The 16,312-nt window shown below is 46.8% G+C and overlaps 1 protein-coding gene across 1 annotated transcript in view; it reads right to left on the reverse strand.

Annotated features, from left to right (window-relative positions):
• Positions 1-410: 410 nt before the first annotated feature.
• The window catches only part of LOC116969124 (carcinoembryonic antigen-related cell adhesion molecule 1-like), a 47,325-nt gene continuing 31,423 nt past the window's right edge, over positions 411-16,312 (reverse strand). The window contains exon 8 of the mRNA XM_033016061.1: positions 411-439. Within this exon, the coding sequence (XP_032871952.1) occupies positions 411-439 (29 nt within the window). The remainder of the gene's footprint in view (positions 440-16,312) is intronic.

The raw sequence follows: 16,312 nt of genomic DNA on the forward strand, positions 1-16,312 counted from the left end.
GTGTTTGCCTTTCAGAATGTCGACACAACACAGAAAACTTTCAAAGAGAACTGCCCCCGCTTCAACTCCACCAGAGGAGCGTTCCATTCCAGCGGGGCAGCAACCGGCGGCAGCGTCACTCTCAGAGCGTTTCGCTATCCCCGAGACCGAGCCAAGCCCAGTCTCGCCAAAGCCTGCACGGCGGACTGGGAAAGCGGCCAGGAAGTCCAACCGGCCGGTCATCTCCGATTCGTCGGAGGGGGACATGTCTCCACCAAAGCGGAGGAGAGACAGCCGCCTGAGCTGCATTCAGCAGCTCCTGGAGCAGATGCTCCACCGGGACACGCAGCAAGAGCGCTCCCGGGGAGGAAGGACAGGTACCTCCTCCACAGTGTCTTGTGCACTGCCCTCTGCTCCCTCATTAATGGAGGCTAGCATGGGTGACCAGGGCTGGGCTGGTCTGGAACAGGGGCAGGCGGACGAATTAGGGAGTATGCCAGGGGTGCAGGAACAGGAAGAGCTGTTGGGTGTGGTGGACCGCTTTGTAGCAACCCCACGGGCTGGAGCACCGCTGGAACCAAGAATGGCGGCCAGCATCAACCATCTATCCAATAAACCATTACTGGAATAGGTGCTCGCTGAGGTGATGGAACAACACACAGCACCAGAAAACTGTGAGGCCCTCAAAGTAAAAAGTGTCAACAGCCAAATCTGGGGGCATGTGGGGTCACACATCCGGACCCAAGAACTCAAGCTACAGCGGATCCTAAGGCTCCTGACGTCGGCCATCACAGCCTTTGCTCGTTCCGTGGAGACCACGGAGATGGATACCTGCCAGCAGGATGTGCTGGCATTAATGTGTACCACACAATTTGAGATCAACAATCTCCGGAGGGAAATCATAAGACCTGCCCTCAATCCCAAATTTGCTGGCTTGTGTAAAGCCCCAGCTGCGGAGATGGACGCTATTTGGGAAAGATCTCAATAAAAAACTGAAGGAGATGGAGGAAGCATCAAAAACCTTCGGCCTAATGAGGGCAGGCCCCGGGACGAGCAAACCAAGACCTCCGATACCCAAGCGGCAGCACCCCACGGCATCCACCAGTCGACGTCCGCAATATGGGACTGGTGAACGCTTGGGGTCCGCACATTATCCCCAAAGATCTTTTTTAGGTCAGGGCCCGCAGCGGACCCTCTGGAAAATGCGCCTCCCCCCAACATCGCCAGCACGTCAGAACAGAACCTTCAGAAAAATGAGGAAACAGAATCGCCAATAACCATGGAGGTAGGTGGGTCTGGTTCCTACCAGCATATAGAGAATAAGGGTGCTTTACTAACAGGGGGGAGATTACACTTGTTTAAAGAAGCATGGGGTATGGTCACGAGTGACAAGTATATACTCAACAGCATTAGTGGATATAAAATTCAGTTTATATCAGAAAAAACGCCGCATGTTCAACATTGGCCCCAAAGGGTATTTTCTCCCTCCGTCAAAGAGGGACAAGCTGAACTGGTGAGACTTATCACAAAGGGGGTCATAGAAAAGACCAAACATGAACCCTTGGAATTTGTATCCAATATATTCACCAAAACCAAAAAAGATGGTGGATGTCGCATCATCATTGACTTAACATCACTAAACAAGTTTGTTAAGTATATACATTTCAAAATGGAAACATTTGTTACTGCTAGACAACTGATTTCCAAAGGATACTACATGGCAAGCATTGATCTCAAAGATGCTTACTATCTAATACCCATACACAAGGATCATAGCAGATACCTAAAATGTATCTGGATGGGGCAGCTGTGGCAGTACAAAGCATTGCCTAATGGTCTCACTTCAGCCCCAAGATTATTCACAAAAATATTGAAGCCAGCCATGGCAATACTAAGGAAACAAAAACATATTGTCATGGCATATTTGGATGATATCCTCATAGTGGGGAAAACAATGGAACTGGCTGTGGCAGCAGTCTCAGCTACAAAACAGCTCCTTGAAACTCTGGGGTTCGTCCTACATCCAGATAAATCTAAGTTAAATCCATCCACTATCATGGACTACCTGGGTTTCACAATTAACTCAGTCCATATGACTGTTACCCTGCCAAGGGAGAAAATGATTGGATTAGCACAATCATGCAATAATTTAATGGTCAACAAAAGACCAACTATTCGACATGTAGCAACAGTGATTGGTAAAATGGTAGCAGCATTTCCGGCTACACAATTTGGACCTTTGCACTATCAAAATTTACAAAGAGCAAAGGTACAGGCACTAAAACGACATAGAGGTCACTATGATCGTGTCATGATATTACCCACGGAAGCAATATCAGAGCTACAGTGGTGGACACAAAATGTTTGGCATAGTTTTAGTCCTATTATCATCACTAACCCTACTTTAGTTCTTCAGACAGATGCCAGTGCTCAAGGCTGGGGAGCAACTACCTCATATCCACCACAGGTGGTAGATGGACTAACCCAGAGTCATCATTACTATCTACACTGGGCATTAACTATTTAGAAATGTTGGGCGCCTTTTATGGTTTAAAATCATATGCATCCAATATGCAGCACTTGCATGTTCGGTTACAAATTGATAATACTACGGTGGTGGCTTATATTAACCATATGGGCGGCATAAAATCTTTATCATGCGACAAATTGGTCAATATGATTGGGTAATGGTGTGTCGAAAGACATATTTGGCTTTCAGCTACCTATCTACCAGGTAAGCTAAACACGGTGGCAGACACCAGGTCACGCAAATTCAATGACAACATCGAATGGATGTTAAACCCTAAAGTATTTGCTAAAGTTATCAAGCAATATGGAACGCCAGATATCGATTTATTTGCATCAAGACTAAATCACCAGTTACCTATGTATGTCGCTTGGGAACAAGACCCAAAGGCAGCAGCGGTAGATGCCTTCACGCTGGATTGGGGAAAGTTCTTTTTCTATGCCTTTCCCCCTTCTGCCTCATCAGTCGGGTACTTCGCAAAATACAGATGGACTCTGCTTCTGGTATTTTGATGGTGCCCGACTGGCCTACACAGCCATGGTTCCCAGTACTACATGACATGGTGGTAGAATCACCTATGGTGTTTCCCAGTGATCCAGGACTATTAACTCACCCAGTATCAGGCATAAGCCACCCATGCCATGAAGACATTAAACTCCTGGGTTGCAGGTTCTGAACAGACCTTACCTGGACCTGGGATTGTCCGAACAAACCATCACCACCATGTCAGCATCCCTTCGAACATCCACCAAAGGCGGTACTTAACCAGCATCAAAAAGTACTGCCTTTAGGGTTTAACCAAAAGGCAGTACTTAACCAGCATCAAAAAATGGGAAAAGTACTGCCAGGAAACAGGGACAACATATGAAACAGCCACAGTAACCAACGTATTGGAGTTCCTAGCCTATCTACACCATCATGAAGGGATCAGCTACAGTGCCATCAACACAGCACGTAGTGCTCTTTCTGCTTAACTCAAACCAGCAGGACATCAGGCAATGGGATCCCATCCACTGGTGGTAAAACTTATGAGGGGCATTTATAATATTAAGCCCCCCAAGCCCAGGTATACCCATATTTGGGACATCAGTGTCGTCCTGACATACCTCAGGGAATGGCCACCAGCTAGATCCCTCAGCCTCGAGCAATCAACACTGAAGACGCTCATGCTGATGGCACTCGTATTCGCTCAGAGGGTCCAGTCACTACACAAATTGAGACTGGACAACATGGTGACAACCCCAGATCAGATCACATTAATTCTACAAGTTCTGGTGAAACAAAGCAGGCCAGGAACATCGCAATCCACTAGTGGTATTCCGGGCCTACCCACCAGAGCCACGATTGTGTGTGGTGACCCATCTACTACAGTATATAGACACAACCCACAACATCAGAGGGAGTGAACAAGCCTTATGGGTCAGCCACAAAAAACCTCATGGCCGGGTAACAAGCCAAACCATCTCAAGATGGCTGAAACAGGTACTGAAAGCTGCCGGGATAGATATTTTTTATTTTTCATAATACATTTTATGTACAACTTCTTTTTTTTTTTTTGTTACACTGAAAAAAGATTAGAATAAGAAAAAGAAGTTAGATAGTAAAGGATAGAAAGAAGTGAAATATATAGTGTGTGAAAAAAGAAAACGAGTAAATGAAGAAAGTTGAGAGAGAGAATAGAGAAAAGAAAATAAAATAAAAAAGAAAAGGTGATCATTATTTATAATCTTGACCAACCCTCGTCCAGTCCTGAAACAGTTATTTTTTACAATTGTGTTACACCATATGATTCCAAAAAAACGACGAATGGAGACCAACTCGTTATGAATTTGTCTGATTTATCCATTAGGAGGAATCGCATTTCCTCGAGATGAGCGGTGTCCAACATACTTGCAATCCACATTTTAAGCGTTGGTATTGATGTACCCTTCCAAAATTTAAGAATACATTTTTTTGCTATTATTAAACCATAGTTAAGGAATAGATTTTGAGATGTGTTCAATTTATTCCCATCTTCCATTACGCCAAATATTGCCGGGATAGATATTAATACCTTTAAATCTCATTCCACTAGGGCAGCGTCCACATCAACGGCAGCAAGAATGGATGTACCTATTGACCTCATTCTGAATACAGCAGAATGGTCGAGGGAATCAACATTCAGAACATTTTACAATAAGCCGTTGATGAAACCTGATTTATTTGCAGCAAAGTTATTAGAAGCTGCAATTTAATTTAAGCCCGGGAGAGCAATTTATTTTTGTTATTGTTAATAAATACCTTTCTTTGTTTCTTGAAAAACAGATTCATTGGGTAATTACGATAACACTTCCTCCCTCAAGAACTTCGGCAGTGAGTGAATAAAACTGTTACACGGTTTGAAATCACAGAGCTTTGAAATCTTCACGTAGTCACTCACGTGACTCCGAAGTAAAATAGTAAGATTAAACGAGAACTTACCAGTTTGAAGTTTGATCTGTAATTTATGAGGAGTTACGATGAGGGATTACGTGCCCTCCGCTCCCACCCTCATTATATGGATCAAACTGATAAATTGATGTCTCTTTTTCTTTACTATGTTTACTTCAAATACTTGTGTCTATCTGTGATTCCACACCGCTGCTTGGAAGTATGCCGCGCCTGCGCACTGAGCGGGTTCTTCACGTAATCCCTCATCGTAACTCCTCATAAAATACAGATCAAACTTCAAACTGGTAAATTCTCGATTAATCTTACTATTTTTGTCTGAAAAAAATTGTGGAAGTTGGGGTAAGTGTGAGAGACATGTACCCAACAGTAGAATTCCAAATGTGAAATGGTATGTAGGTAAAGAGAAGCGAGAATTGAAGGGACAACAGCAGCTAAAGTGCTTGGTAAAGATTGGCTGTGCAGATATCGTAATTGAAAATATTGTAATTATCGCGTTTGCTCACTGCATTTCATCAATAGTAAGGCATTATTCGTGTTTTTTCTTGATTCCTTTGGTATCTAAAAATTCTCAGGTGATAAATCTGGCTGTAAATTTTTCTTCAGATGCGTTTTCATTTTGTACGTAAAAACCCACTTGAGAACCATGGGCGATTTATTAAAAAAAATACAGCCAGATTTATCACTTCTGAAACTTTTTAGATGCCAAAGGAATCAAGAAAAAACACAAATAATGCTTTAGTGTTGATGGAATGTAGTGAGCAAACGGCCAATGTTCGCTAAGCACTCTGTCTGTTGTCCCTTCAGCTCTCACTTCTATCTACCGTCATTTCTCCTCACTTTTGGAATTCTGAAGTAGGCTAAATGTCTCACATGCTCATCCCGATTTCTATAATTATTTGCAGCGCAAAAATGGACATTTTCGGCGGGTTTCAACGGACCCGCTACGTTCAGATTCAGATTCAACTTTAATTGTCGTTGTCAGTGTACAATACAGAGACAACGAAATGCGGTTTGCATCCCAAGATGGCGCCTGCCTGCGGCGACTTTTGCGGAGCTCCGGAAAAGAAAAGGCTCAACTACAATTTCCAACAACTTACCTGGATCAGAAAAACGGCAGAAATCGGTGCCGTTTCGGACAACCTGCTGGAGCACCTCAAGGCTCTCGCAATTTCGCGAGCTCCCGCAACTGCGGGAACCTTGGACTTTAAACTTTCCCACGCTGGCTGTGGAACTCCCGACCCGACTGAGGATCCCAGGTACTGTACCTTGAAACCCCGGGATGACCCCCAGAGCCGACGGGCTGGATCTCCCAGGAACAATGAAGCTGGAGCTGGAGCTGCCGACTTTGAGGGAACCCCTGTTCGTTACGGAGCTGGAGCTGCCGTCTGTGAGGGCATTCCCGTTCCAGCGCAGGTCCGCAGAAACAGCAGGTACAGCAAGTACAGTACCTGGAAACAAAGGGGAAGCCTCCATTGTGTCCGGAAACGTGGCCGACGGGCAGGACTCCAGCTCAGAATGAAGCGCAGGGGACTTCGGCCCCCTCTCCCAACTATCCTACTGGCTAATGTACAGTCCCTTGAAAACAAAGTGGATGACTTAAGGGCAAGACTGCTTTATCAAAGGGAGCTGAGGGAATGCTCTGTGTTCTGTTTCACAGAGACATGACTCACCCCCACCTCCCCAGACTCAGCGGTCCAGCCTGAAGGGTTCTCCATCCACCGCATGGACCGTACCCTGGCATCTGGGAAAGGGAGAGGAGGGGGCGTCTGCCTCATGGTCAACTCTGCGTGGTGTTCCGACGTGGCACTCCTGTCCAACTCCTGCTCTCCACACCTTGAACATCTGGCGGTGAAGTGCCGTCCCTTCTACCTCCCGAGAGAATTCACCTCCGTTATCCTGACCGCGGTCTACATCCCACCCCAGGCAGACGTCCGTCTAACACTGGAGGAGCTGCAGGCCGTGGTCAACAAACACCAGACGTCTTACCCCGAGGCATTTACCACCATTGCTGGGGACTTCAATAAGGCGAACCTCAAGAAATCACTCCCCAACTTCCACCAACATGTCTCCTGCTGCACCAGAGGACCTAACACCCTCGACCACTGCTACACCACCATCAAGAATGCCTATCGTTCTATCCCTCGCCCTCCCTTCGGTAAATCCGACCATACCGCGGTGCTGCTTCTTCCTGCCTACAGGCAGCAATTAAAGATCGCACCCCCAGAAGTGAGGACAGCACAGAGCTGGTCGGGGGGGGGGGGGGGGGGGGCAGAAGAACAACTCCAGGACTGTTTGGAGTCTGTAGACTGGGCAATGTTCAAGGACTCGGCCACGGATTTGAACGAATATGCCACAGTCGTTACAGACTTCATAAAGAAATGTGTGGAGGACTGCATCCCTACAAAAACTTTCCGAGTGTTTCCCAATCAGAAACCTTGGATGAACTTTGAGATCCGCACTCTCCTGAAGTCCAGACACAGGGCATTCACTTCCAACGATACAGTGGCCTACATGAAGACCAGATACGACCTTGGTAAGGCCATCAAAAAGGCCAAAAGGGACTTCTGCTCCAAACTGGAGGACGAGACAGATGTTCGGCAGCTGTGGCAGGGTCTGAATGCAATCACCTCCTACAAGGCAAAACCAGGAGGCAGCTCGAATGCCGGTGTAACGTCACTCCCTGACGAGCTCAATGCTGATGTGCCTTCCCGATCCCCCATTCGCTGTGATGGCATTTCAGTCTCAGTCACAGAGGCCGATGTCAGGAAATCCTTCAGAGGGGTGAACCCCCGAAAAGCACCTGGACCTGATGGTATACCCGGCCGTGTTCTAAAAACCTGTGCGGACCAACTGGCGGGAGTTTTTACGGACATTTTCAACCTCTCACTTCTGAGGTCTGAGGTCCCCACCTGCTTTAAAAGGGCATCAATTATACCGGTGCCCAAGAAGAGTAAGGTGACGTGCCTCAATGACTATCGACCAGTAGCACTAACGCCGGTGGTGATGAAGTGCTTTGAGAGGTTGATCATGGAGCAAATCAACTCCTACATCGACAAAAACCTGGACCCACTGCAGTTCGCATACCGCCACAACAGATCAACGGTGGATGCGATCTCGCTGGCCCTCCACTCCGCACTGGACCACTTGGACAACAAAAACTCATATGTCAGGCTGTTATTCATTGATTACAGCTCGGCATTTAACACAATCATCCCCTCCAAACTGGTTACCAAACTCGCAGAACTGGGTCTCTGCGCATCCCTCTGCAACTGGATCCTCGACTTCCTCGTCCACAGACCACAGTCTGTTCGTATTGGTGGAAATGTGTCAGCCTCAATAACAATCAGCACGGGAGCACCTCAAGGCTGCGTGCTCAGCCCCCTGCTGTACTCACTCTATACCCATGACTGCGTAGCGAACCACAGTGCGAACTCCATCATCAAGTTCGCTGACGACACCACTATTGTGGGGCGTATCACTGATGGGGATGAGTCAGAGTACAGAAGAGAGATCGAGCAACTGTCCATATGGTGCCAGCGCAATAACCTGGCCCTCAACACCAGCAAAACCAAGGAACTGATTGTGGACTTTGGAAGGAGTAGGAGGGGGACCCACAGCCCCATTTATATCAACGGGTCGATGGTTGAAAGGGTCAAGAACTTCAAATTCCTGTGGGTGCACATCTCTGAAGATCTTTCCTGGTCCGAGAACACTAACGCAATTATCAAAAAAGCTCATCAGCGCCTCTACTTCCTGAGAAGATTACGGAGAGTCGGATTGTCCAGGAAGACTCTCTCTAACTTCTACAGGTGCACGGTCGAGAGCATGCTGACCGGTTGCATCGTGGCTTGGTTCGGAAATTTGAGCGCCCTGGAGAGGAAAAGACTACAAAAAGTAGTAAACACTGCCCAGTCCATCATCGGCTCTGACCTTCCTTCCATCCAGGGGATTTATCGCAGTCGATGCCTCAAAAAGGCTGGCAGTATCATCAAAGACCCTCACCATCCTGGCCACACACTCATCACCATGCTACCTTCAGGTAGAAGGTACAGGAGCCTGAAGACTGCAACAACCAGGTTCAGGAATAGCTACTTCCCCTCAGCCATCAGGCTATTAAACCTGGCTCGGACAAAACTCTGATTATTAGCAACCACTTTCTGTTATTTGCACTACCAGTTTATTTATTCATGTGTGTATATATTTATATCATGGTATATGGACACATTTATCTGTTTTGTAGTAAATGCCTACTATTTTCTGTGTGCTTAAGCAAAGCAAGAATTTCATTGTCCTATACAGGGACACATGACAATAAACTCACGAACTTGATAAGTGCCTACCTGCAGTACATCACGTGTAATCCATTTGGTGTAGCGTAGCAACAGTACGGGTCATGGGCCGTGAACCGACTGCCGTGAAACCTCCCTCTGTGTGTGTGTGTGTGAATATATATATATGTATGTGTGCGTGTGTGTGTGAATATTTACGTTTGTGTGAGTGAATATGTGTGTGTGTGTGTGTGTGAATATGTGCGTGTGTCTATATGTATGTGTGTGTACATGTGTGTGTCTGAATATGTGTGTGAGTGAATATGTGTGTGTGTGTGCGTGATTATATGTGTGTGTGTGTGTGTGTGTGTGCGTCATTATACGTGTGTGTGTGTGTGTGTGTGTGTGTGAATATGAGTGTGTGTGCATATGTGTGTGAGTGCATGTGAATATATATGTGTGTGTGAAATAATATAATATTTCGTAGTTCAGAGCTTATTTGTTAAGTTTAAAAGTGTGATGGCTGTGAGGAAGAAGCTGTTCCTCAATGTAGATGTTACAGTTTTTAGTTTACACAAGTCGGACGTGACTCCAGAAGTCGGGCATCAGTCAGTCCACAAGCTGTGAGAGACAGTCCGAAGGCCATGAGTTAATCCCAAGGCAGTGAGTCCACAGGTCATGAGTAAATCGCTCACTGCCCCCTCTCCTCCACTGACGCCTCAAGACGCTGCCCTCGGCCTGGCTATAGGATGCACCCCCTACTGAAGCCGTCCACATCCCCTGCATGAGGACACCCCCCCTTCTCATCAGTTCACGACAACCCCCGCCTGAAGCTGCCCTTGCCTGCACGACATTTACCACCCATAGGGCAGTGTCTTGAGATGGGGGATGAGTCTGTATATATGTGTGTGTGATTAAGTATGTGTGTGTGAGTGAGTGAGTCCGTGTGTGTGAGTGTGTGTGTATGAGTCTATGTGTGTGTGGGTGTGTGTGTGTGGGTCTTTGTGTGAATGTAAGTGTCATTGAGTTTGTATGTGCGTGAATGAGTCTGTTTGTGAATATGTGTATGAGAATGTGTGTGAATATGTGTGTGTATGTGTGAGAATGTGTGTGTGTGAATATGTGCGTGTGTTTGTGAATATGTGTGTGTGTGTATGTGTGTGTACGTGTGTGTGTCGGAATGTGTGTGTGTGTTTGTATGAATATATGTGTGTGTGAATATATATGTGTGTGTGTGTGTGAGAAATAATATAGTATTTCGTAGTTCAGAGCTTATTTGTTAAGTTTAATAGCGTGATGGCTGTCAGTAAGAAGCTGTTCCTCAATGTAGATTTTACCGTTTTCAGTTTACAAAAGTCGGACGCGACTCCAGAAGTCGGGCATCAGTCAGTCCACAAGCCGTGAGAGTCAGTCAGTCTAAAGGGCATGAGTCAATCCCAAGGCAGTGAGTGAGTCCACAGGTCATGAGTAAATCGCTCACTGCGCCCTCTCCTCCACTGACATGCCCCACCTCCGCCTGGCTATCCCCACTGAAGCTGCCCTCATCCCCTGCATAAGCCCCCCCCCCCATTTCTTATCAGCTCACGAGAAACCCCACCTGAAGCTGTGCCCCTCCCTTGGCTGCATGATGTTTACCACCCCCACCCCACCCTGACAGCCCCCACCTCAAAAAAATGTTTTGCACAAAATCTTCAGTGTTCAGTAACAACTGAAATTGTCTTTCGGCTGCTTTTTCAACATCATGTCAGGAAATGTTAGAGGTCAAGGTGATGTGGCTATTGCTGTAGTATCCTCTAGGATAGCAGCTACATTTCTGCCTGGTGGAAGAACTACACATTCTCGATTCAAGATACCCATCCAAGTGGCCGAGGATACATTGTGCAACATCGAGTAGAACTCTAAAATGGCACATTTCACGAGGCAAGTGAAAGTCATTGTTTGGGATGAACGTCCAATGATTAGGACAGAATGCTTTGAAGTTGTGGACAGAACTCTTCCAGATGTCTTCAGCAACACCAAGCATTTTGGTGCCCCCCTGCCAGTACAGGCCTCAATGACTGAGCTGCCAGCCCTCAGTGACTGACCTGCCAGCCCAAAAATCCATTCCGCCCACAAACTCCATACTAGCCCTCTGGAAACCAGTACCTTTGGCCCAACTTACTAGCTCAACAGAAATATGAAGGGAAATGTCAAAGGTTTCCTGTAGGATGGAACATCGCCCAAGAATGTTGTTATTAATATCGTGCTTCGTTGAATGATGACTTCTGAGATATTCTCAGATTTTCCTTCTGAAAATTTGAACGCTGACTTTCTCTATATTAAAATTGTCTCTTTTTATCAACAGGAAATCGTCATCAAGAGGCAGTGAGCAGCAGAACACAACAAGACACAACAAGTAAAAACTTAATAAATCTCATCTTTAAAATTTAAATTGTTCTTATATTTTAAGAGTCATTCACATTTTAAAGTTTAATAAAACCTTTTTGCACTTTTAATGCTGTGTGTTCTTCATAACAATAGAACCTAATAGGCAGGAATGGCTGCTCTGTGGGAGAGCCACCAAGAGTGCATGTGGGGGAGGTTGTTTGGAGATGCACTGAATGTGTGGGTGGGAGGGGAATGGCAAGGAGTAGAGTGGGGGGGGGGGGGGGAGGGTGAAGGTAGGTGGGATGACTGAGTGAATGCCAGCGTACCAGGCGTGAGTGACTGCACTGCCAGCCCACGAGCTGTGAGTTAGTGAACTGCCAGCCCAATAATCCATTAATTCCACCCTTTCCCCCTTCTCTCTCTTAGAATAGAATAGAAATAATTTTATTGCCACACAACCAAGGTCGGTGGTATTTGGGTTGCCAGCAGCGGTACAATAATAAAGAACACAACCACATTAAAATTTTACACAAACATCCACCACAGCATTCATCACTGTGGTGGAAGGCACAGAGCTTGGCCAGTCCTCCTCCATTTTCCCCCGTGGTCGGGACCTCCACCCTCCACAGCCGTTGCTGCGGGCGTCCAGATGGTAAGGGACAAAGTCAAAGTCCAGGTGAGTCCAGGATCGGCTCTTCCCAACCAGAGACCGCGGCTTCAGGCTGGTGTAGGCCGCAGGCCGGCGGTCAAAGTTTTAAAGTACCTGCCGTGCCGCAGCCGGAAGCACCACAGTCTGCAGGGCCGGCGGTCGAAGCTCCCCTCCTGGGGTGATGTTAAGTCCATACCGCGCCCGCGGTAGAAGACGGCCGCGGGCCGGCGGTGGAAGCTTCTTCCCCCGGGTCCCCAACGTGAGATCCCGGGCTGTAGACGCCGCACCAGCTGGAGTTCTGCAGACCGCTGCTTCAGGCTGCCGGCTGCCGCGGGCCAGCGTAACGGAGCGCTCCCTTCCAGCGAGGGCTCACCCGCTCCGCGCCGAGAGTCCACGCTGCGCCCGCCGCTGAAGCCCCGGGCGCGTCTCCGGGAAAGTCGGCGCCGATCCATGCTGTTAGGCCACGGGGGAGGCGACCTGAAAAAGTCGCCTCTCCATGGAAGAGGCGGCCGAAACGGTTTCCCCCTTACCCCCCCACACCACCCCCCACACATAACTCACAAAGAAACATTAAAAACTGACTTTTAAACATACTAAAAAAAGAAAAAAAAGTTGAAAAAGACGGACACGCTGCCGATGTCTGTCACCTGTTTTGGGCACAATTTCTGGCAGTTTCTCAGCCGCCAGCCTGCCAGGTGCGAGTGATTGTACTGCTAGGCCTCAGTGACTGAGCTACCAGCCCAAAAATCCATTCGGCCCACAAACTTCATACTAGCCCTCTGGAAATCAGTACCTTCGGCCCACAACATTCATACTAGCGCAACAGAAAGCCCCCTTCCCACTGGCCAGCAATATTGGAATTGCTGCAGAGGTGGAATATTGTGTTGGGTGTCCATCCCTCCCGTGTGAGGCCGGGACCCAACGGGTCCCACTTAGTCTAGTATAGATATAGAGACATAGAGATATAGATATAGAGATAGAGAGATAGTGGGACATAGAGATATAGAGATAGAGATATAGGGACATAGAGATATAGACATGTACTAGACTAAGTGGGACCCGTTGGGTCCCGGCCTCACACGGGAGGGCTGGACACCCAACACAATATTCCACCTCTGCAGCAATTCCAATATTGCTGGCCAATGGGAAGGGGACTTTCTGTTGCGCTAGTATGAGTGTTGTGGGCCGAAGGTACTGGTTTCCAGAAGGCTAGTATGGAGTTTGTGGGCCGAATGGATTTTTGGGCTGGCAGGTCAGTCACTGAGGGCTGGCAGCTCAGTCACTGAGGCCTGTACTGGCAGGGGGGCACCAAATTGCTTGGTGTTGCTGAAGACATCTGGAAGAGTTCTGTCCACAACTTCAAAGCATTCTCTCCTAATCATTGGGCATGCATCCCAAACAATAACTTTCACTTGCCTCGTGAAATGTGCCGTCTTAGAGTTCTTCTCGATGTTGCACAATGTATCCTCAGCCACTTGGATGGGTATCTTGAATCGAGAATGTGTAGTTCTTCCACCAGGCAGAAATGTATCTGCTATCCTAGATGATACTACAGCAATAGCCATATCACCTTGACCTCTAACATTTCCTGACATGATGTTGAAAAAGCAGCCGAAAGACAATTTCAGTTGTTAATGAACACTGAAGATTTTGTGCAAAACATTTTTTGAGGTAGGGGCTGTCAGGGTGTGGTGGGGGGGGGGGGGGTAAACATCGTGCAGCCAAGGGAGGGGCACAGCTTCAGGTGGGGGTTCTCGTGAGCTGATGAGAAATGGGGGGGGGGGGGGCTCATGCATGGGATGAGGGCAGCTTCAGTAGGGGGTGCATCCTAAAGCCAGGCGGAAGTGGGGCATGTCAGTGGAGGAGAGGGGGCAGTGAGCGATTTACTCATGACCTGTGGACTCACTCACTGCCTTGGGATTGACTCATGTCCTTTAGACTGACTGACTCTCACGGCTTGTGGACTGACTGTTGCTCAACTTCTGGAGTCACGTCCGACTTTTGTAAACTGAAAACGGTAACATCTACATTGAGGAACAGCTTCTTCCTGACAGCCATCATGCTATTAAACTTAACAAATAAGCTCTGAACCACGAAATACTATATTATTTCGCACACACAAACACATATATATTCACACACACATATATTTATACACACACACACACACACATTCCGACACACACACGTACACACACACATACACATACACACATATTCACAAACACACGCACATATTCACACACACACACTCTCACACATACACACACATATTCACACACTCACACACATTCTCATACACATATTCACAAACAGACTCATTCACGCACACACAAACTCAATGACACTCATATTCACACAAAGACACACACACACACACACACACACACACACACACACACACACACACATAGACTCATACACACACACTCATACACACGGACTCACTCACTCACACACACAGACTTAATCACACACACATATCTACAGACTCATCCCCCACCTCAAGACACTGCCCTATGGGTGTTAAATGTCGTGCAGGCAAGGGCAGCTTCAGGCGGGGGTTGTCGTGAACTGATGAGAAGGGGGGGGGGGGGTGTCCTCATGCAGGGTATGTGGACGGCTTCAGTAGGGGGTGCATCCTATAGCCAGGCGGAGGGCAGCGTCTTGAGGTGTCAGTGGAGGAGAGGGGGCAGTGAGCGATTTACTCATGACCTGTGGACTCACTGCCTTGGGATTAACTCATGGCCTTTGGACTGACTCTCACAGCTTGTGGACTGACTGATGCCCGACTTCTGGAGTCACGTCCGACTTGTGTAAACTCAAAACTGTAACATCTACATTGAGGAACAGCTTCTTCCTCACAGCCATCACACTATTAAACTTAACAAATAAGCTCTGAACTACGAAATATTATATTATTTCACACACACATATATATTCACATGCACTCACACACATATGCACACACACTCATATTCACACACACATATATAATCACGCACACACACACACATATTCACTCACACACATATCCAGACACACACATGTACACACACATACATATTGACACACGCACATATTCACACACACACACACATATTCACTCACACACACGTAAATATTCACACACACACACACACACACATACATACATATATATTCACACACACACACACACAGAGGGAGGTTTCACGGCATTCGGGTCACGGCCCATGACCCGTACTGTTGCTACGCTACACCAAATGGATTACACGTGATGTACTGCAGGTAGGCACTTATCATTGTTTCCAACTCCAACTTCCAGGGAGATGCTAACCGCATTTCGTTGTCTCTGTACTGTACACTGACAACGACAATTAAAGTTGAATCTGAATCTGAACGTAGCGGGTCCGTTAAAACCCGCCGAAAATGTCCATTTTTGCGCTGCAAATAATTATGGAAATCGGGATGAGCATGTGAGACATTTAGCCTACTTCAGAATTCCAAACGTGAGGAGAAATGACGGTAGATAGAAGTGAGAGCTGAAGGGACAACAGACAGAGTGCTTAGCGAACATTGGCCGTTTGCTCACTACATTTCATCAACACTAAAGCATTATTTGTGTTTTTCTTGATTCCTTTGGCTTCTAAAAAGTTTCAGAAGTGATAAATCTGGCTGTATTTTTTTAAATATAAATCGCCCATGGTTCTCAAGTGGGTTTTTACGTACAAAATGAAAACGCATCTGAAGAAAAATTTACAGCCAGATTTATCACTTCTGAGAATTTTTAGATACCAAAGGAATCAAGAAAAAACACGAATAATGCCTTACTGTTGATGAAATGCAGTGAGCAAACGCTATAATTCCAATATTTTCAATTACGATATCTGCACAGACAATTTTTACCAAGCACTTTAGCTGCTGTTGTCCCTTTAATTCTCGCTTCTCTTTACCTACATTTCATTTCACATTTGGAATTCTAATGTTGGGTACATGACTCTCACACTTACCCCAACTTCCACAATTTTTTCCAGAGCAGAAATTCAACATTTTGGCGGTTTTTATCAGATAGGAAGGTACGCGTTTCTTGCATTAATTACATACTAGACT

Source organism: Amblyraja radiata, unplaced genomic scaffold, assembly GCF_010909765.2.
Source record: "Amblyraja radiata isolate CabotCenter1 unplaced genomic scaffold, sAmbRad1.1.pri S109, whole genome shotgun sequence".
NCBI classification, from domain to species: domain Eukaryota; kingdom Metazoa; phylum Chordata; class Chondrichthyes; order Rajiformes; family Rajidae; genus Amblyraja; species Amblyraja radiata.